Below are 20,290 nucleotides of genomic sequence, written 5' to 3'. Positions count from 1 at the left end.
TGGATAGATGTTGAGATTATCATGCTAAGTAAAATAAGTCAGACAGAAAAAGGTGAGAACCATATGACTTCACTCATATGTGAAATATAAAACTGAAAGAAACAAACAAGACAACAAAGAAACAAAAACTCATAAACACAGCTTAGTAATTACCAGAGTAATGGGGGAGGGGGTGATACAAGAAGGTACATTGGGTCAAATGCATGGTGTTGGAAGAAGAACTGACTCTGGGTGTTGAACACACAATGCAATATACAGGTGATGTAGTATTATAGAAATGTACACTTGAAACCTATATAATTTTACCAACAAATGCCACCCCAGTAAATTTAATAAAAGTTAGAAAATAAGTACATTAGAAACAGAAATAATAAAAAGTAAAAATATTTAAATAAATATAAATAGAAAATGGCAAAAAAACCCATTTTCTTTGAGCAGAGTAATATAATGCTGATGAATGCCTCATTAAACTATTTAAATCAAGATATGATTCCATTCTGATATTAGGTAATATTAGAAACATAAAATCTGCGTTTTGTTAAAAGTGGTAAATGTTAAAATCACATGAAAAATTCCATTTGCACAGAATTTACTCATGCTGACTTCTTGGTGATAAGCAAGGATAATGACTGTTTCTTCTAAAACAGATGAAAAGACTGCTGTATTTCACAGATGTAACAATAAAAAAGACACTTGATTCTTGCATCATCTAGCTCAGGGGTGTCCAAACTTTTTTCAACGTTTTTCACCAAGGGCCATATGTGGTAAAATACACAAACAGCCAGGCCACTCCCTTGAGATGAAGTACGTATTGCCTCACTTGGTTTATTTAAGTAAACTAAATATATTTTTGAAATTTGCTGCGGGCCAATTAACAATGGATCATGGGCCGCAGTTGGCCCGCAGGCTGCAGTTTGGACACTCCTGATCTAGCTGGACCTCAAAACTTTAAAGCAGTTTATTCAAACTACTTCATTATTTGAAAAAGTGCTTTGTTCTCATTTATTATTTCTCACACGAAATTCTATGAGACAAGTCAGCATTACTCACCCTGTCTTGCAGATGAAAGATAAAATTGATTGTTTAATATTTATTGAGCACCCACAAAGTTCCATATAGCTTCTGGCATTTGTTAATGAAAAAATCTCTACCCTTTACAACTTGACTTTAGAAATTGAACATTGCAGAGTTCCATTTATTTTTTATGGGTAGTTTGAATTACAGGGTTTGGGAACTGGAAAATGGCCTTGGAGATTTATTCCCACCTCATAGATGAGGGAGGTGGAAGTAGCTAACTTGTAAAATAGCTAAGTAATTTTGCAATGACCCTGAAACTGTTGTTAGTAGAGATGTGATTTAGACCCTCAAGCCTTGAACTTCAATCCATTGCTTGGTTCTTTACTACGTTGCTATGTCTTCTCTTCCATAATTATTTCTGTTTAAAGATGAAGAAGGAGCGAGAAGGGAGGAGATTAAAAAGAACATTAGAGACCAGGATTTCCTGGGATAATCAAGCCGAGGCATGTGGCAGTGAGAATGGTCCAGATGCATGATGCTTGACCACTGCGATTGGAGACGCATCCCATCTGTTATCTTGGATCTCTGTCTTTGGTTTTAATATTCTTTAAACCAATCTAATACCAAGGTCATATTTGTGGTGACTCCACATGAAACGTTTTCAAATTTAAAAAAGTTCCCTAAACCATATCAAATCAATAATTATTTATTAAGCACATATATTTATTCAGCTGTTGTTGAGAGAGAGCATTCTCTGCTGTCCTGTCCTCTTTCAAACCAGAGAAGCAAAGATCGTTTCGAAATGTGATGTGTTTAAGGAAAATTATACACAGAAATAATATTTCTGGTTGAAAATCAATTTTCTGCCTCAAGTTAGTATTTGGGAAATATGCTAAATATAACTTACTGGCAAGTTCTAGGTTTTTGGCTTACATTTTTTTCTAAAATAAAATATATTGATAGATATGTGGTCTGTGGATATATTTTAGGATATTAGAATAATTTTTACAAGTGGTAAATTTTTACAAGTGCTTGACTTTTTTCATTGCCTAGGCTAAAACTTTTGAAAAAATGAAACACTTTTGAAATTTTAATAATAAGCAGACTCTGTACTTTCACCCCAATATTGTTAAGATAATAACTGAGACCATTTACACAAAAAAGCTGTAGTTTGGCATTATTAATGTGGAAAATAATCTGAATCCAAAGAGAAAGTCAGAAAATAAATTCTCCAAATAAAAAGTACATTAACTGGTCAATTTTAGTAATTCTGCTGAATTTTGATGCTACAGAGAAGTTGGAAATAGAATCATGTTTTCCAGCTTTTTGACATCAATTTGTCAAAGAGCACTTTGCACTTCACATAAACAATATTTAATTGACATGTGTTCTGTTGACAACAAATCCCCACCTGTTATGAAATACAGTAAATATTAAGTAAACACTCTTTCAGTCTCTAGATACAAGAAGTGTACTTATTTACTGTTAGATTTCAACAGGACTTAGTTGAAACAGCCTGGGATGGGGTGGGTGATTAGGGTGGGAAAGTAGGAGGTTCTGAGTAGGGTGATTTGAAAATGCTAATAACAGAACTTTTTAAAAGTAGGATGTGAACTAAGCCATGCTCACAGTACAGAGGTCCACTGTACCTGTAAAACCTTCCTTGAAATTCCCTCCTAACTCTCCTTCAGCTGCACCTATTACAACTGGTCCCTTTCTTCCACTTACAGACAGACCTCATTTCCTTACAAAAACCTAATAAGCAATCGGCATATTGCCAAACACACTATTTTCTCATTGCTGTGAAAATTAGGAGGTGTTTTTGAACATGCGGTAATCTTGGAAAATACCTACATTAACTGGTTCCCTGAAGAGAGAGCTAGCCCATGAAATGATCCCTGATGCAAACATGCACACCAAGGACACATTCTCTACCATTTATTAGCCTTAGGAAAAGAATAGACATAAAATTCTGGAATTCATTAATCTTTTTTTTAATAATAAATATCAGCTGAAACATTTTAAATTGCTTCCACCAGGGAAATCTTTGCTCTAAAAAGCTTCATATACTTTATATTCCCACCATGTTCACCTATACAACCTTTATAAGAGATAAACATAAAATCCACGATTTGGTGAGAACTGAGCATTAGGTTATGGGTCACTCTGATGTATATATGAAAGTATCTCTTTTTGTACAAGGAGATTCATGGTGAGCAAAATGAGAGTCTGTCTTAAACATATAGCAATTGAAAAACAAATCTATAGACCAGAATGCTAATCACCCTGGTACAGTGGAAAGGGTATAGTTTTGTCTTAATATTAACAACGTGTGTAGCATGGGAAAATGGCTTTGTCCTCCCAGGCTTTTATTATCTTGCCAACAAAGTTAGGGCTTAGATGAGATAATCTCTAAAGTCTCAGATAGCTCTGACATTCTAAGATGCAATCAATCCTTGTCTCCCAAGTCATTCCAGGCCAAATTGTGCCTGAGTAAATTTTTAAGTGAGTATGAATTTGAATAGAATGCTATGTTTTGAGGAAGAGATTATTCTTGCTGGGGGCTTAGACTAATAGAAAAACTAGAAAACTAAATCAGACCAATGTTATTTTTTTGGTAATGTATGGAAATGCTCCTGTCCCTATGTGTTTGAATTCTTGGAAGATACTGTTCTTGTCCACATTTGACCACATCCATGTCCAAATAGTGCTATCAAAGCAATTATAACACGTCAACTTTGATGACTCTCTGCCCCAGTAAAATCTTATTTTTCTCTTCCTATCTAAAACTGGAATTTGAAATGAAAAAAAAAAAGAATGCATTATTAGTAGTTATCACTGCCTTTAAACATTAAAAAAATGTCCTTAGAGAAAGAAAAACAATTTTTGAGGTATAAAATAATCTCAAGCGATGCAAATTTCCCAAATACCACCCCTGTTTACTTTCAATATTGGCAAAATGACTTCTGTAAAATTTTCCCTAGAACAGAAATGACATTCAATGGAAAAAATTAGCATAGTATTAAATATTCAAAACATCAAGCAAAACAGAATTATCAGAAGAGCAGAGGAGGAAGAGGTGAGATATAACGAATTCACTTGCACTGTTTGTCTTTCCAGGCTGCTTCTGCAGGAACATTCTTCACGTCAACCTCATTTGCAGCCTGTTTCAAGCAAAGGAACTCTTCCAGAGCTGCACTTTTTAGAAAATCTGATAAAGCTTATTTGGAATTATTTTACAAGTAGCTAAGGTAATGGAAATTCTGTGCAATAGCTAAATGTACTCATAAAGATATAAATTATAAACGACAAATCCCTTGATGTTCCATGCCCACTAAAAGTATAAAATGAAATGTTGTTTAGAGATACATACGTATCACTGATGATCATTCTTGAAACCAGAGATTTGATATAAAATAAAATATACAGATCTTTATTGTGCTCTGGGTTCTTAGGAAATAATACTGTACAGGTAGCAGCAGTGTGTTTATTATACATTCAATGAACTTTCATTAGGTTGTGTAGCCAAGTGTTGTGCTAGGTGCTGAGGATGCAAAAGTACATTAAGACCACGGCACAGTTTCCTTACTGTCCTCCCTTTTGATTTGTTCAGTTAAGCAAAGGTCCAATGTGTCATTAGTGTGTACTGATGAGAGAGGATAGAGATGACAAAAGTCAGGAAAGACAAGGGTCATAATGCAGCCTCTGTAACCCTACTCTCCCCATCTTGTTCCCCCAATCTGCACCCTATGAAAGCTAATTACAATCAAGGAGAATGAGGTGAAGGAAAGCAATATAAACAACCTCTTTGTCTAGCCAGTAAAGGCAGGGGACAGAATGTTCTAACCCTGTAAGTAGTCAAACTGGAACTCAGAGGAGAGGTGTAGTCTCTTGGCAAATTGACTAAGATATACTGAGCACTCCAGTAAGCTCAGAACCCCCATTTCATTCTGCTGCTAATAATTACATGTTATTGATTTGAACAAAGTTATCAAACACAAGTCACCACATTTGAATAGGCACACTAGGGGTGGCATGGCCACTTACAGTCACATCAGCCACATAATATGAAGGTCTTTCACCTGAAAATAGTTTACTGCCTGGCAGAAATACAGAGTCAGGAGTTGTGGCTTTTTTTTTGGGAGAGTATGCAAATGGCAGCAAGCACAGATGAAGTCACCGATGTGGTTACAGTTTACTCCTGAGATTGGTAGAGGTGGAAAGTAGGAAAGCACATACCTACATGAAGGAAAATGGCATAGAAATTCCAACTCAATGGTGATACCAATGAAGGCTTTGGTTTCCCAAGGAGAAAACGTTAATATGCTTTCCAATTTGTAATGAAAACTTTTAAGTCTGACAAGTGTGTTCTCATAAAAATCCTCTCCCAAACCAGGAAATCTAACTATAAATTATTTTTCCCACTTCTAAAGAACTTAATTTTTTACTAGAGTAGAATACAAACTGTTTCTATTTGTGCATTTATTTATTTTTTTATGCAAATAAGAATATTTCTATTCTAGAAATGTTCCTTACCCAGGAAGTTGGAACACACACACACACACACACACACACACACACACACACACACGCACGCACGCACGCACGCGCACACACACACAGAGAGAGAGAGAGAGAGAGAGGGAGAGAGAGAGAGAGAGAGAAATAGCAGTTGGTTTGTGGAATTCTGTGGAATTAGAGCATGAAGCCATTGTAATGAGTTTATTAGTAAAATCTCCACTCCACCACTGGGCAAACAGGTTCTTCTTCTTGTTACGAGACAGGCCACAGGTATTGAACAACATCTATCGCTTGCATAGCTCTGGACCGGGGGTTCGTCTCTTCCCATACTATTTAATTCAGCCTAAGTGCTTGACTTTACTTTTTGACCATTAAGTAGCCAATAAGGAAATGATGTAAGTGTAGATATTACTCTAGTAACACCCGTAGTAATTTTCCATATTGTTTCAAGGAGAAGTGGTTTGGGTTGTTAGAAAGTCACTGCAATACTTTAGAAACTATGATGAGTTCGCCTTTTGATTCATGCTTAGTGATCACCAAAAATAATTTCTCTGTTTTTCTTTTTTTTCCATGTCAGGAAATCTTGCTCTCCCGAGAAATATCAAGATGTGGTCATGTTCACTTTGAACAAGCATTACATACTAGTTCTGTTCATAAGCCTCAAACCATAGAAGACTGAACATTTCTATATATGCAGATTGAAAATAAATTATATGGAGATGGATAATTTTAAAAGGACAAGGCTGTATCCACTTGTTCTAGGCAGTGTTCAGTATTGGTAGTTAATAATTTGGAAAGGTCATACAAGATGATGGATTGGCATATGAAACACAAAGGAATAAGCAAAAGGCATACTACTGAGAAGATATGATATGTCCTGTCTCATCTCTTTATCTACTGTACATCTTTCATTATAGTGACTACCATTTCTGTATCCTACTCTGTGACAGCTTCTATACATATATCATTTTAGTTTTCATAAAAACTCTCTGAAATAGGTATTATTAGTCCGTTTTTAAAATTAAACTAATGAAGCAAGGCTATTATCATGCAGGGTGTCATGCAGGGTCTCTAGCCCCACTCCCCACATAAGAATGCAGGATATGGTGAGGCCACAAAGGAACACCAACAGAGCCATAAATAGAGGAGTCATACCACTATAGTCTCACTGCCGGCTGGGTTGGAGACACAGGAAGCAGGAACCACACGGTCCACAGCCTGCCGTCCACTTGTCTCTGCCAACCAACCTCACTTGTTAACTGCAATTCACCTTTCTGTAATCCACAATCCATACTCAACCACACCACGCCCCGCCACGCCTTGCTAGCGTAGCCACGGCAGTTATATCAGTGGCTAATGGCTAACCGGTAACAGCCAATGGCCAATTAGTCACAGCTGATGACCATCTACTACCTGAGCCAGCACCTCTCTATATGAGGCTGAGAGCCTGGAAACTGCTCTCTGGGGCTCTGTCCCCACAGCTATATAACTTGCACAATTACACAACTTTTAAGAGGCTCTGTCATAATTCAGATTCAGTTTCATTTGGCTTCACAATAAATATGAATTTCACTCTACCATGCTGTGGGGACAGAGCTCCAGAAAGCAGTTTCCAGGCTCTCGGCCTCACGTGGAAAGGTGCTGGCTCAGGTAGTAAATGGCCATCAACTGTGATTGGATGGCCATCAGCTGTGGCTAGTGGCCGTCAGCTGTAACCAGTGAGCCATTGGCCACTAATATAACTGCTGTGGCTATGCTAGCAGAAAGATGGGGGCTAGCAAGAAGATGGTGGCCGAGCTAGCAAGAGCGGATTGCACCTAGCAAGTAGGGTTGGTTGTCAGAGAAGTAGACGGCAGGCTGCGGATCATGTGGCTCCTGCTCCCTGTGTCTCCAACCCAGCCGCCAGCATGAATATAGTGGTGTGACTCCCCATTTATGGTTCCGTGGGTGTTCCTTTTTGGCCTCACCGTGTCCTTCGTTCTTCTGTGGGGAGCGGGAGCTGAGACCCCACATGACACCCTGCATGACACATGCTGTTGGACCCCCGAAGGAGGTGCTACCGAGTGGGCCAACCCCACAGAGCATCTTATTTTTCTCTAACACCTACGTATTTAGAGTAAAAAAGATGCACACATTAAAAGTGCTGGTGAGAACACTGTGATTTTAGGAAATCTAAAATGAGAAAAAAGACAATTTATACATAAAGTTATATGATACAACTATGATTTTATCTTCAAATGACCATTCTCTACAGTATTCAAATGTCTCCTCTGTCTTAAAATGGAAACAACCCATGTCATGGTTTCTCAGCCTCAGCACTACTGCCATTTAGGACTGGGTCATAGTTTGTGGTGGTGCCAGTCTTGTGCATCGTAGGACACTTAGCAGCATCCCTGGCATCTGCTCACTGCATACCAACAGTAGTGTCCCAGTTGTGACAACTGAGAATGTCTTTCAACATTGTCAAATGTCTCCTAGGAGGCAAATCACCACCAGTTAAGAACTACTATTCTAGGACTATTAAGCTTCTTACTAAAGACATCTTTAACAGAGACTCTAGAAGCATCATATATTATACAGAAAAAGACCATAATTCACTCTGCTGTTGAAATCTAAGTATTTGATAATATTTGCATTTATTTTCACATGTAATAAAAATCCATTAATTGTCATTTCATACCACAGTTGATTACTGCCTCCTCCCCCCTTCGCTAATCTAAAGAAATTGAATTTCTGGAAGATGAGGCTGGAAAAGTTCATCATTATTATGGCAACACTCTAACAGATGGTCTGCAAAGCAAGCCCTTTTTAGGTTTTATTTAATGCCTCTGTGATGTTCCACTGTGAGAAAAACAGAAAGAGCACATCAAAACACCTGGGTTACACAAGCAGACTGGATCTCCTCTAATGGACAGAGTGAGCACAGGTCTTGAAGACCGCTCCTTTTCAGAGCTGCACCAGCACCCTACGGGGAAAGGAGAGAGGCAGAGAGAGAATCACCGGGGAAGACAAGGACACCGGTCTTACAAATGGAATGATAACATGTCCCTCTGCTCTGAGAGCACCTGTGATAGACATACTAAGTCCTGAAGCTAAGTGGTTTGCACAAGGTCACCCAGCCAGCATAGGACCCAAGGCACTTGATCTAAGGTCTACTTTAATCCACTTGACCATATTTCTTCACTAAAGGGACAGAGACCATTCCACTCTGTCACATTTACAATGATATGGATTAATTTTCCTAACAGATTCTATAAGGTCTTTTTTTTTTCCTGTTTGCATTTCAGTTGCACTGTATGTGATCCATTTCAAGTACAAGTGAATTGCACGTAGAAAATTTCTGAGAGCAACTGAGTTGTACTTGACATTTTGGGGTCCCAGTAGCTGAGTAGCTCTCAAAAATGTCATATACTACTTTGTTGCACTGCAAAATGCCAAGGACAATTCAGTAGCAATTGAAAACTGAAAGGGAAATTATATTCTACATCAAATCAGAAACATGGACTCTGAAGAAGGATCTTGGTGCTATTAATTGTGCGAGGGGGAAAATGGGAAATTGTCCATTGATATTGAAAAATTTGTGGTATATAAACCAAAAACAACAAAAGAACAAGACAAACAAATGAGAAACAGAAACTCATAGACACGGACAATAGTTTAGTGGTTGCCAGAGGGTAAGGGGGGTGGGGGGGGAGGTGAGGGTAAGGGGGATCGAATATATGGTGATGGAAGAACTGACTCTGGGTGATGAACATACAATGGGATTTATAGATGATGTAATACAGAATTGTACACCTGAAATCTATGTAATTTTACTAACAATTGTCACCCCAATAAATTTAATTAAAAAAAAAAAAAAAAAAAAAAAAAAAAAAAAAAAAAGAAAAATTTTTCCCAATAGGCCATCATCTCTTTGCATGATTTATGGAAATAGTTTTACTACCATTCCATCTATACTCTGCAAAGGCTCTTTTTGTTTCCTTGATTTGTCTTAAATCAAGAATTCTGTCACTAAGAAAGATTGTAAATTCATGTGAATTTCTCTATATTCTTGAAGCTTAACAAACCAGATCCTTTCCAATAGTATAGGGAGAAAAAAGTGGAAAGAATACAATATCTGAAAGCAGGCAAACTTCGAAAACTTTTCATTTAAGAAAAATGAGTTATTTTTCTTGTGTGGTTGTTAATATAAAGTTAGGTTTAGTACAATAGGAATGGAATTAAAAAATCAAAACATACCTCTTGATAAAATGAACCATGGGTTCAATTTTGCATTAATCAGTTACATCTCTGGAGGCAGCGGATGGCAGTGAAGATGGAAACAGAGCTTATCTCTGACATGTTATACTGTGTGAAAGCACTTAGAATGTTTAGCTACATGTTGAGTAGCCTAGAACTTTGTCCCATTCTGTATGGGCTCCCCTCATCCAATTAGTAGGACATCGAACATAGGATGGTTGAAAACAGGAGAAATTTAGGAATTGGCAGATTGATATATACTTCTGACTACCCTCCAGGGTGTTAAACCTCCTATTCTAGCCACATTGATGTGGTTCTTGTCAGTGTTATCATTTATTTACCCTCATAGTCACTCAATTAATATTTTTCAAATATTCATAGTTTCTACCATGAATTCAGCACTGATCTTGGCACCAAAGATACAGTGATGGGCAAAAGCAGATAAGGTTAGTCTCCTTCATGGATCTTACAGGTTAGAGGAAGAAATCAATACTAACAAATAATCCAGAAATATTGAAACAAATATCAATAAAGGAAATTTTTTGTTCCATGTGCCCAGGCCTGGGAACCAAATTGACCTGGGTCCAAATCCCACATCTTCTTCATTGTTTTATTATCATGGACAAGACACTGAAATTCACTGAGCATCGGTTTCCTCATCTCTAAAATGAGGCTGTTAATGACAACCATGCAGGATACTTGCATGAATTAGACATTATCATGAAAGTTGTCTAATAATGATGATAAGGAGTAGACAAAGCCAACTTGTCCATTTAGAGGACAGGGTATACCTCCTCCTGACCCCTCCATTCCATCTCTATTAGCTTCCTTAACTTCTGACTCCGCCAGAATTCAGAAAGCACACACATTTTGTATAATTTGAAGTTAGTTTAGCAAAGTCATTGTCTGCTTAGAAACTGAGGAAAGACAAAGCAGAATTGCTTTTAATGATTATCTATTGAGCGTATACCACATACCATGTACTGTGCTGAGTGGTTGCTAATTTTATCTTATTAAAGATTACAACAACTTTGAAGTAGGTATTATTTTTCTTCTCAACTGACAATGAGAAAATTGAATCTCAGATATATGAAATTACTTGCTTAGGTGATATCTGCTGAATCTGAATGCATTCTGCAAAGTTGGGTTGGGAAAATTCAGTTTTCCTCCTGTATCTTTCATTTCTATGTGTCTCCTTTACTTTCACTCTACTACTACTCTATTACTATGCTTCACTTCAGACACTACTGGTCACCAAATGTGTTTTGTTTTGTGTTTTTCCCCCTACCACGCAATTTTATGGCACCCGTTGTGTGTCCTACAATTTAACTCAATTTAATTGAATTATGACACTATCTACGATAGTGTCAGATCCCACTCGTTAAGGATTCAGTCTCACAAAACTGGTTCCATTCTACTCCAGGTACCAATCACCAGTAGTAGATTCCCAGATTACCCACAATTTCTGTCTGATTTGGCTACAAATAGGAGATTCCCATGACCTCCTCCTCAGATGTGATTAATTTGTCAGAGCAGCTCACACAACTCAGAGAAACACTTACTTACATTTATATGTTTATTAAAGGATATGATGAAGGATACAGATGAAAAGATCCATAAGGTGAGGTCTGGGTGGGTCCCAAGAGCTGGAACTTCTGTCCCTGTGGGGTTGGGGTCTGTCACTGTATAGTATGAATATGTTTGCCAGTCTGGAAGCTCTCAGAATGCCCTTTTGGTATTTTATGGAGGCTTCCTCACATATGATTGATCATTCACTCAATTTTCAGCCTTTCTCTCATCTCAATTGAATGTGGGGCTGAAAATTCTAAGCTTCTAATCATGGCTTGATCTTTCTGGTGGCCAGCTTTCATCCAGGAGCCATTCAGGAACCCACCCAGTCACTTCATTAGAACAAAAGACACTCCTGTCATCCAGGAATTTACAAGGGTTTCTGGAACTCTGTGATGGAAAGAAGGGCTAGACACCAATATATATTTTTTCTATTATCTCACAAAAGCCACCATGATTTTCCTGTATCTTTCTGGTTTATTTGTCTCATCTCTTTGCCAGTATTTTTTGAGTTTCAGAAATAGTAAACTGGGATTTTGCATCCTGAATTCTTTTTCCAATCCCTACTCCACATCCTTCTCTCTTGGGTATGTTAACACACCCTGGATGTGCCAACATTCTGCTACCACTTCTGTGCTCTGGCAAGAATTGGGGCAAATTAATGTTCTTCTAATTGAATGGATGGCTTTCTGGGAAATGGTGGCAATTCGATTTAATATATTTGTCTGAGATAGAAGAATAAAAACAGGAAAGATGTGATGAAAGACTTTTACCCTGTGAAATGCAAAGAACATCAAGAAAGAATAGCTGAGGAGGCAATGTTTTCCTAATGTTGGGACAGAATAATCGATAATCAATAGCATAAAGGAAGAGACAAGCAAGTATACTGCAGTGAGAGAGGAAAGGAAGATACAATAGAAAGGGACTTTGGTAACTTCCTTTGCAGTTCAGTTTTTGCTGCTGTTTTTGAGATGTGGAGCAAATAATTGTACTACTTTTATATAGTTAAGTGTAAAAAAGAAAACAAAACCATACATTATAACACTGGTTCCTGTCTGCAAATATTGTGAGAACAAATTAGATTGTGTTTTTGAATTAGAAAGATTTCTTATAAATTTTGAAGGATGTCAGGCTTGAGTTGAGTAAATGAGATAAATAGCCTTCAAAATTTCTTAGAAACTCAAGATTGGTAAGATTCTATAAAGTTCTTAGGTGTGCATGCATGTGTGTTTCTGTGGATATATACATACAGAGGGTGCCAAAAAATGTATACACATTTTAAGAATGGAAAACTATATTAAAATTGTAATAATATATACTGATAACAAAAGATGAGTACAAGTCATGTTTGACTTCTGCAATTACAAGAGGTGCTCAAAGTGGTTACCATCAGCATCCAGACACTTCTGATTATGGCGAACTACTGCTTGAGCAACGTTGACCAAAGTGTTCACTTGTATACATTTTTTTGGCACCCCCAGTACATACGTGTGTGTGTGTGTGTATATATATATATATACACACACACACACACACACACACACACACACACACACACACACACATATATATATATATATATATATATATATAAAATTGAACCATTGTCATATAGGGAATTTACATAATTAATACACAGACTTTATTATTTGGTACTCAATAAATTTTTACATAATTAATAAATACATGAATGAGGAGGAAAACCATCTCAATTCTAGCATTTAACATGAGGGTTTGTTCAAAGTGTACAGCAGTCATAACCCCAAATTCCTTCTCCAATTACATGAAGCAATCATCCATGATGGACATTTTATTATTTGGAGAAATCCAACAGAAGTGGTTCTGGCCGTTAGACATGAGACACAGTGGGTAACAGGAGTTATACATTGGACTGAACGCAGGGAGAACAAGTTAAATTATGCATTCATAAATGGTGAAATTTCCCAGTCTTCTTCCCACACTCTGATCTCAAAGTATGGGCAACCAGATCCATAAATGTAGACTGGAGTTAGTTGGATTTTATTCCAGAAAAATGGAAAAGCCTAGGAGAATAGTTCTACATAAATAACATTTTTGGGGGAATGCAGTGAAAATGCTGCTTACCTCCCTCCCCATTACCCTACAACGCTGTCCATAAGTTAACCAGCAGTGGAATGGTATGCTGGCTTTTGGTATGTTGTTCCGAAACACAGAAGCATAGCTAAGAATAGCCAGATATTTGATGGATGTATCAGGCATTTCAGAGAGCACGAAGAAACAACATGATAATAGAGAGAATATAAGCATTAAAGAAAAATAAAAATCACAAAAATTTAAAAACAAGTAAAAGCAAGATGAAACAAAGCCAGTAACAAAGGTATTGAATTGTACTGCCCCACTACCAAAGAAAGAGAAAATAATGATGCAAAAAAGAACAAACAGAAACAAGAAAGAGCTCATGGAAAACAAGACTACGAGAGCCAACTGAAGGATGAGAAAATAAAGTGCAAAGAGGAGAACCACACACGTGGGAGTCTGCACTTGTGGTCCTGAGAACTTCCTACAGATCGGACCACAGAAGATGATGTACCTCTTCAAAAACTTTTAGAATATAACTAAATTCTTGTATTGAGTTATGTCTATCTTCTCTCTTTAAAAAATATTTATTGGTATGTAGCAACCTCGTCAAGGAGCTAGTGATATCCTCAAGGTCACCATGACAAAAATCTGAGAATTTCTAATTACAGCTTATCTCCTCCCTAAATAATCTAGATAATTTTCCAGTTGACATTTGATTTTAGCTGAAACGCTAGTTAATTTGTTATCATTTCCTAATTTTTAATAGTTTCTTGAACATTATCAGCAGCAGATCGCTGTGCACTGTACATTGCTAAATAACTGTATTTGCCTCAATCTTTGCCTGAATTTTCTTATACAAATCTCTCAATACATACCACTTAAGCAATATAATGGTTTCTTTTGAACATATTAAGCACATATGAGTAACTGTGGTCCTTTTGGGTGGATTTGTGGTATATACGCATATATTTAAATGTTCTGTTTCAGTGTTTGTTTTAGATTGTTTAAATGTATAATCTATTGCCCTTCAGCTTCAGTTATCACCCAAACATTTTGTTTGATTACAAACATTTTGTTCAAAATTCTCTAATAAAGGTCACATTATACTCTGTGTATTTATTTGCATATCTGTTGCCTAGAAACTCCTCTAGGATGGAGGCATTGTTTTATTCTCAGTTTCTAGGATGGACGTTTTATTTTTTGGAGAAATTGAACAGAATTAGTTCTGGCCATCACTACATTGCACTGAAGAATAAAAGTCATATCCTAGATACGATGGACTCATGGAGTGTACCAAACCAAACAGAGTTTTAGAAAATTATAGTAAAGTCAGCACATCCTCTTGAAGCTACAGATGCCGAATATTTCTAGGAAGTTGTTATTTTTTTATTTAGATCCAACTGAGTAGAGCACAAGAAAGAATTGAAGTCTAAAATGAAGTAGAAATTCTATGATAGATGAAGTAAATGTTAATCATTGAAGTGCAATTATCAGAGGAAATAGGGTTGTATATCTGAGATTCTAATATTCAAAACTGTTTAAGTTTTTATATTTCTTTTAAATGGATTAAGGGCAAAAAGTAAAGTACCTACCTTCTTTTCTTGTGTTGCACATTATTCATAGAAGTTGAGCTTTCCTCTTGTAGAGTTATGGAAGAAGTGTCAAACAGAATTTTTCCACATGTTATGGTTTCATGTTCTTTGGATGGTTTGTCAGAATTATACTTCTTAATGAAGAATTAGAACCCAGAACCCTACCCATTATTCTTGTTTTCTTTATACATTGTTTCTAAATTTAAAATAGGCCAATGCAACTCACCTATAACATGAAAAGGTATTTTTTCATCTTTGACATTTTAGATCCCACCAAAAAAGAGGGCAATCCCCATTCCCAAACACACACACACACACACACATGAACAACAGCAACAAAAACATTACCTTGAGCTATGTAAGGTGTGGTTTCCTCTTTTGGAGGGATATTTGTAGGTCGAGGTGTGGGGGCAGGAGGTCTGTTTATAATGAAAGACCGACCTCCAAATTTTTTCTTTGTACTCATATGGGCCAGTATCATGTCATATTCATTGTCATCGATCTCAGCAAAAGTGTATGGGTCTTCGTCCTCCTTCTGCTCCTTTTCACCCTCTGTCTTTTCTTCTTCTCCTTTGGGTTCACTTCTTGTTTCTTGTCTTGCACCAAGATCACACCAATTTTGACTTCTTTCCATTTGGCCTTCCGACATTTTTTGTGCTCATGAAATAATTAGATAGGGGTTACTCTTCTATTATATGCAATATTATTGGTGTTCATCTGTCACTTCCCTGAACTTACCCTCAAATAATTTATATATTATATCATAAATGCCAAAGAGAGAAAATTGAACCCTGTAATTTACTAGCATATCCTCCTGAAGTTTGTAATTGTTAACTTTGTTAGCAAAAACCAGTTTAAGACATGGATTTCTTTCAAAACATAAATAAGCATATAAATATTTTCCACATAATGATTGTTTTAATATTAGGAAATCAAATTATAACACTAAGCCTCAAATCCCAAATGTTTTGAAAATTTGTGTTTTTCAAGCATAATACTCTTAGATGTTTTTTCTTCATTTGAAGTCATTTTACCTTTCACTAAGTGTTCTGTCTCAAATTCAATTTCTCTGAAAATGGCAGGGGAATAGCTTGAAAGCTCTATTACTTGGTTTCTTACAGTAAGTCTCACTCTGACTATGAGAAACTGACCTTCAAAGTCTTGATTTCTACAAGCCAACATGAACCTCATTCTCAGAAAAGGACACTGAAAGTAGGGTCCATGATATGAAAAAAAGATGGCATGGATAATCAATGGCTTGAAGGTTAATTCACATGAAAATAATAGTCTTTTATGGTTCTCATACTTCGTAAAATCTTTAAATATTTTTATAAAAATATATTAACATATTTTAGTAGCAGTTATTTAGAAGACAAAGATATCATGTACTTCAGTTAATGAATAAGTTGAAAAGAACTTTATTGGCTCTCTGACAGGCCAATGAGAATTAAATAATTTTTTTCCCTTTGACAAACATTTTGCTTAAAGTATTAATGAAAACAATAAAATGGAAAGAATTTCAGTTACTGACTGAAAAATTATTGGTTTTCTATGTTGTTCTGAGAGATTCATGCATGTGAACTAAGGGCGACTTTTTCTTTCTCTTAGGTGAGACTCTGACCAAAAAAACAAAACAAAACAAAAAAACTTCAGTCTACTTACAGATATTATAGTGGAAATACTTAGAGCTGAGGAGAAAGACGAGTTGTAGAGCAGGATAAACAGATATTATTATAAGAAGATTCAGCAATGGTTTGGGGTAGGCTTATGAGGAAAGACCTAGATCATCTCCCAACAGCCTTACGTTTGAATGTTTCCATTAGTTTAACACAATAAGTATTCAGGCCTACATGCCTAGAGCTAACTTTAACACCCTATGACTTGCCTTTCCCCTATGAATAATACGGGATTGAGATTTTTGACTTCATGACTTCTGTTTCACTGACAGCACCACAGGTGAAACCAGATTAAGTGTGTGGGAAACACTTTTACAGAGTTTTATTTTTAGTGGAATATGTGAACTATCTTACTTTTACGAACCCATTTCCTGAGCTGTTATCTTTGTTCCTCCACCCACCTCCTTCCTAACTCTTTCTAAAGTTGGGCTTGCACTGGAAGTAATACATTTTACTTTTTATTTCCCAATGTACTAGATTATACTTTTCATGTCAGAGTGGAACATGAGGTTTCTCAATTCAGGTCGTACACTAGTAAACAAAGATTAAAATAAATAACTCCTATAATCTGATTTTTGAAATCATTGAGGCAAGAGTGTGCAACAAAGAGAAAGATCCTAGAAGCCAAGGACACCTGTTCAGAGAAATAGCTAACACATTCTAATAACAGGCTCCCTGGTCTTGGGTCTGAGTCAAAGAGGAATCACCGTGCTGGTTCCCTTGCCAGTCTGTTGTAAAGATAGAAGAGACAATGTGCTCTTTATAAACTGAGAAGTGTGCTAAAGTATTCTATATTATTGTTCTCTCCCATAAATACGTCCATAAATCCATCATGCGGATGTCGATGGTTAGGGCATTGATGAGGAAACTTCTCTTTTCCCGTAATTTGTGGCTTACTCTTAAAGGAGAATTCCTGAAGGTGTCATTAGCTAAAGTCAAAACACCTATATGAAGTCTGGCAAAAATAAGTGGACACTTCCAGGCATACTTTCAAAGACCTTCATTACACAATGTTAAGAAAAATATTGACATTTGCTTTTCCATTTACTGCCAATATCAACCTTACGAAAAGATGAGATTAAAAGTAACACTGTATATGAAATGTAAAAATAGTTTTCAAATAAAAGGAGTAGGTTTTTGTTTCATTTTCCCTCTTATACTGAACAGTTTTCAAAAGATATGTTAGCCAGCATTATACTTCTGGTCTTGGATACCAGGGGAATACTCTCCGTAGACTAGTTTTGGAACTCCTAACCAATCTACCATATATATAATTTTCCATTACGAAAAATACGATTTTTCCATTTAAGAGATTTAACCTGGTACAAGACAACTTTGCCTTCTTAACTATCACTTGTAGTAATTATGTGAAATTATTCACGTCTGTTGAAATGATAATAATATACATACTGGAATTTTGTTGTCAGTGTACTACTAATCTATGTCCTTTCCCCCCACCCCAATATTGTACACCCACTTCATTGATCTATCTCAATGGTCTATAAGAGCTTGATATATAATAAGTGATCAATAAATATTTGTTAAATGAGTTAATGAATCAGAGGAGTGCCCATTAGGTTTTCCATACTTTCCATTAAGCAGTACTTTCCATCTGTAAATATAGTGCATAACCTTAATACAGATTTATGTTGATTGATTTGAACCTTCATAGAGACAGAGACTTCAAGGACACAAATGTTCAATTTCATGGCTTCAAAATTCACTTTTTCAAACAGTGTTTATGTACTTTATAGCCTTTTAGGACTCAACAACTAAAGTATAGTGACCAAAGGGGTTTTGATAATCGATATTTCTTTCATTTTCCTTATTAACTGTTCTTTGTAAGAACATTGTATGAATTAGAAAAGTAAATATAATATAGTGATCAATAAAGTGGGGGATAATTAGTGACTGTAAGCGTGAGCTGGAGCTGGAAGTCTGTCAGGCTGTTGCACATTCCAGGCTAATATGGCCAATATGGAAGCTGCGGCTAATGCTCCCTACCACACTCCCCGTTACACACCTTAATCCTACACGCATCTGGGAGCACACGTGATCACAGCCATTAACTGCTCTTCCACTTGAGCAATACGTGTATAGAGTGTTCTTAGACTTTGGTCTGAATGCAGGGTGTGATAAAGCCTTTGCTACTTGCTTTCCTTGAAGCTGCCAAATGAGTGAAGAAGTGCCCAAGGTCATTTTCAAATTTGTAATATATTAGCCTTTCCCTTTTCCCAGAAGACTAACAGTATGTTTTAAAAGCAAAGTTGTTATTTACTTTTTGACATGTTATTTGAGGTTCATTTTATGTGATAAATTTAAAGACTACTTCCAAGTGTTGTTTCTTCACTTACTTAAAGCTTCATAATTAGACTTTGTTCCAGAAGGAAGGAAGGAAAGAAGGAAGGAGGGAAGGAAGGAAGGAAGGAGAAAGAGGGAGAGAGAGAGCAGGGGGAGAGGGAGGGAGGGAGGAAGGAAGGAAGGAGGGAAGGAAAGAAGGAAGGAAGGAAGAAAGATAGAGGGAGAGAGAGAGAGAGAGAATTAGTGACAGATATCTCGTGTCTGATTTCCTGTGCCCTAGTTAAAGAACAGAAGGAAAGATGTTCTTGGTATTAAAAGCTAATCTTCTCTGTATAGATTTGTCACTGCACTATATGCCATGTAAGCCTGTCAAAGTTTGTTGTTGTTTTCACTTTAATCTTACCTTGTAATGTGAAATGAGGTTTTTCTAGTTGGAAGGCAGCAGCCGCTGGTCGCGGTGGAGGGAGAGGTGGTTTGGTGCTCATGGGTGACTCTTCTGGATTATTTCCTGGATCGTCTCCAGGAATGAACACATACAAGTCATCATACTGGTCCTCAGAACTCCCACTGCCCAGCTCTGGCAGGGTGTGCTCGGCTTCCGTGCCCAATTCATTCTCTTTTGCTTCCTGTGATATCTCATTTGCCTCAGCGCCTTCCGCACCCTGCCTGTGTGTCTGCCCACTTTCATGATGAAATTCTGGGTTCTGTGTGCCTGTTGATGATGAAGATTGTACGATTTCATTTAAACACACCATCGGGAGGCATTTCATATTCTGTAATTTTGCCCAGAAGTGGTAGTACTGCTAATAAAACTTTTATGATATGATATAGTGAAAAGCTGACAAATGCATAATTTTGGTGAATAGTCATTCTTAGCCTTTTAAAATATTTACCAAATGAACAGTTAAAGCTCCATTATATCTTGCTACCTCAATATATGGTACACTTATACATATAACATTCTGATTCTCTGGAGTTATTCTTCAAACAGATTCATAGATATGACTGCATTAAGGCATTTTTATTAGAAAACAGTGTAAGTGACCTGATAAGTAACAAGTAAGTGATAGAAAAGGTAAGGACAAGGAAAAAATAAATCTTAATTTGCTTGTGAATAATACAACAGAAATAAATCATATATACATACATACATATATATATATATATATATATATATATATATATATATATATATATATAACAGATGATATTTTAATTCTTGAAAATATTACTTGAAAAAAATGTTAATTTTTTTTTCATGGGGAAGCCATCCAAATCACTAACTGCAGGTAAATCTTTCTAAGACTCAGCTCTGTC

At 36.5% G+C, this 20,290-nt stretch overlaps 1 protein-coding gene across 1 annotated transcript in view; it reads right to left on the bottom strand.

Annotated features, from left to right (window-relative positions):
• The window catches only part of BANK1 (B cell scaffold protein with ankyrin repeats 1), a 301,747-nt gene that overhangs the window by 31,054 nt on the left and 250,403 nt on the right, over positions 1-20,290 (bottom strand). The window contains exons 9-10 of the mRNA XM_019738939.3: positions 19,377-19,685; positions 15,345-15,653 (exon numbers count right to left, since the gene is read on the bottom strand). Coding sequence (XP_019594498.3) covers positions 15,345-15,653; positions 19,377-19,685 — 618 coding nt within the window. The remainder of the gene's footprint in view (positions 1-15,344; positions 15,654-19,376; positions 19,686-20,290) is intronic.

This window comes from Rhinolophus sinicus, chromosome 1 (genome assembly GCF_057876585.1).
Source record: "Rhinolophus sinicus isolate RSI-liver-muscle chromosome 1, RSI-T2T, whole genome shotgun sequence".
NCBI lineage: Eukaryota > Metazoa > Chordata > Mammalia > Chiroptera > Rhinolophidae > Rhinolophus > Rhinolophus sinicus.
This window is presented reverse-complemented; position numbering and strand designations above follow the sequence as displayed.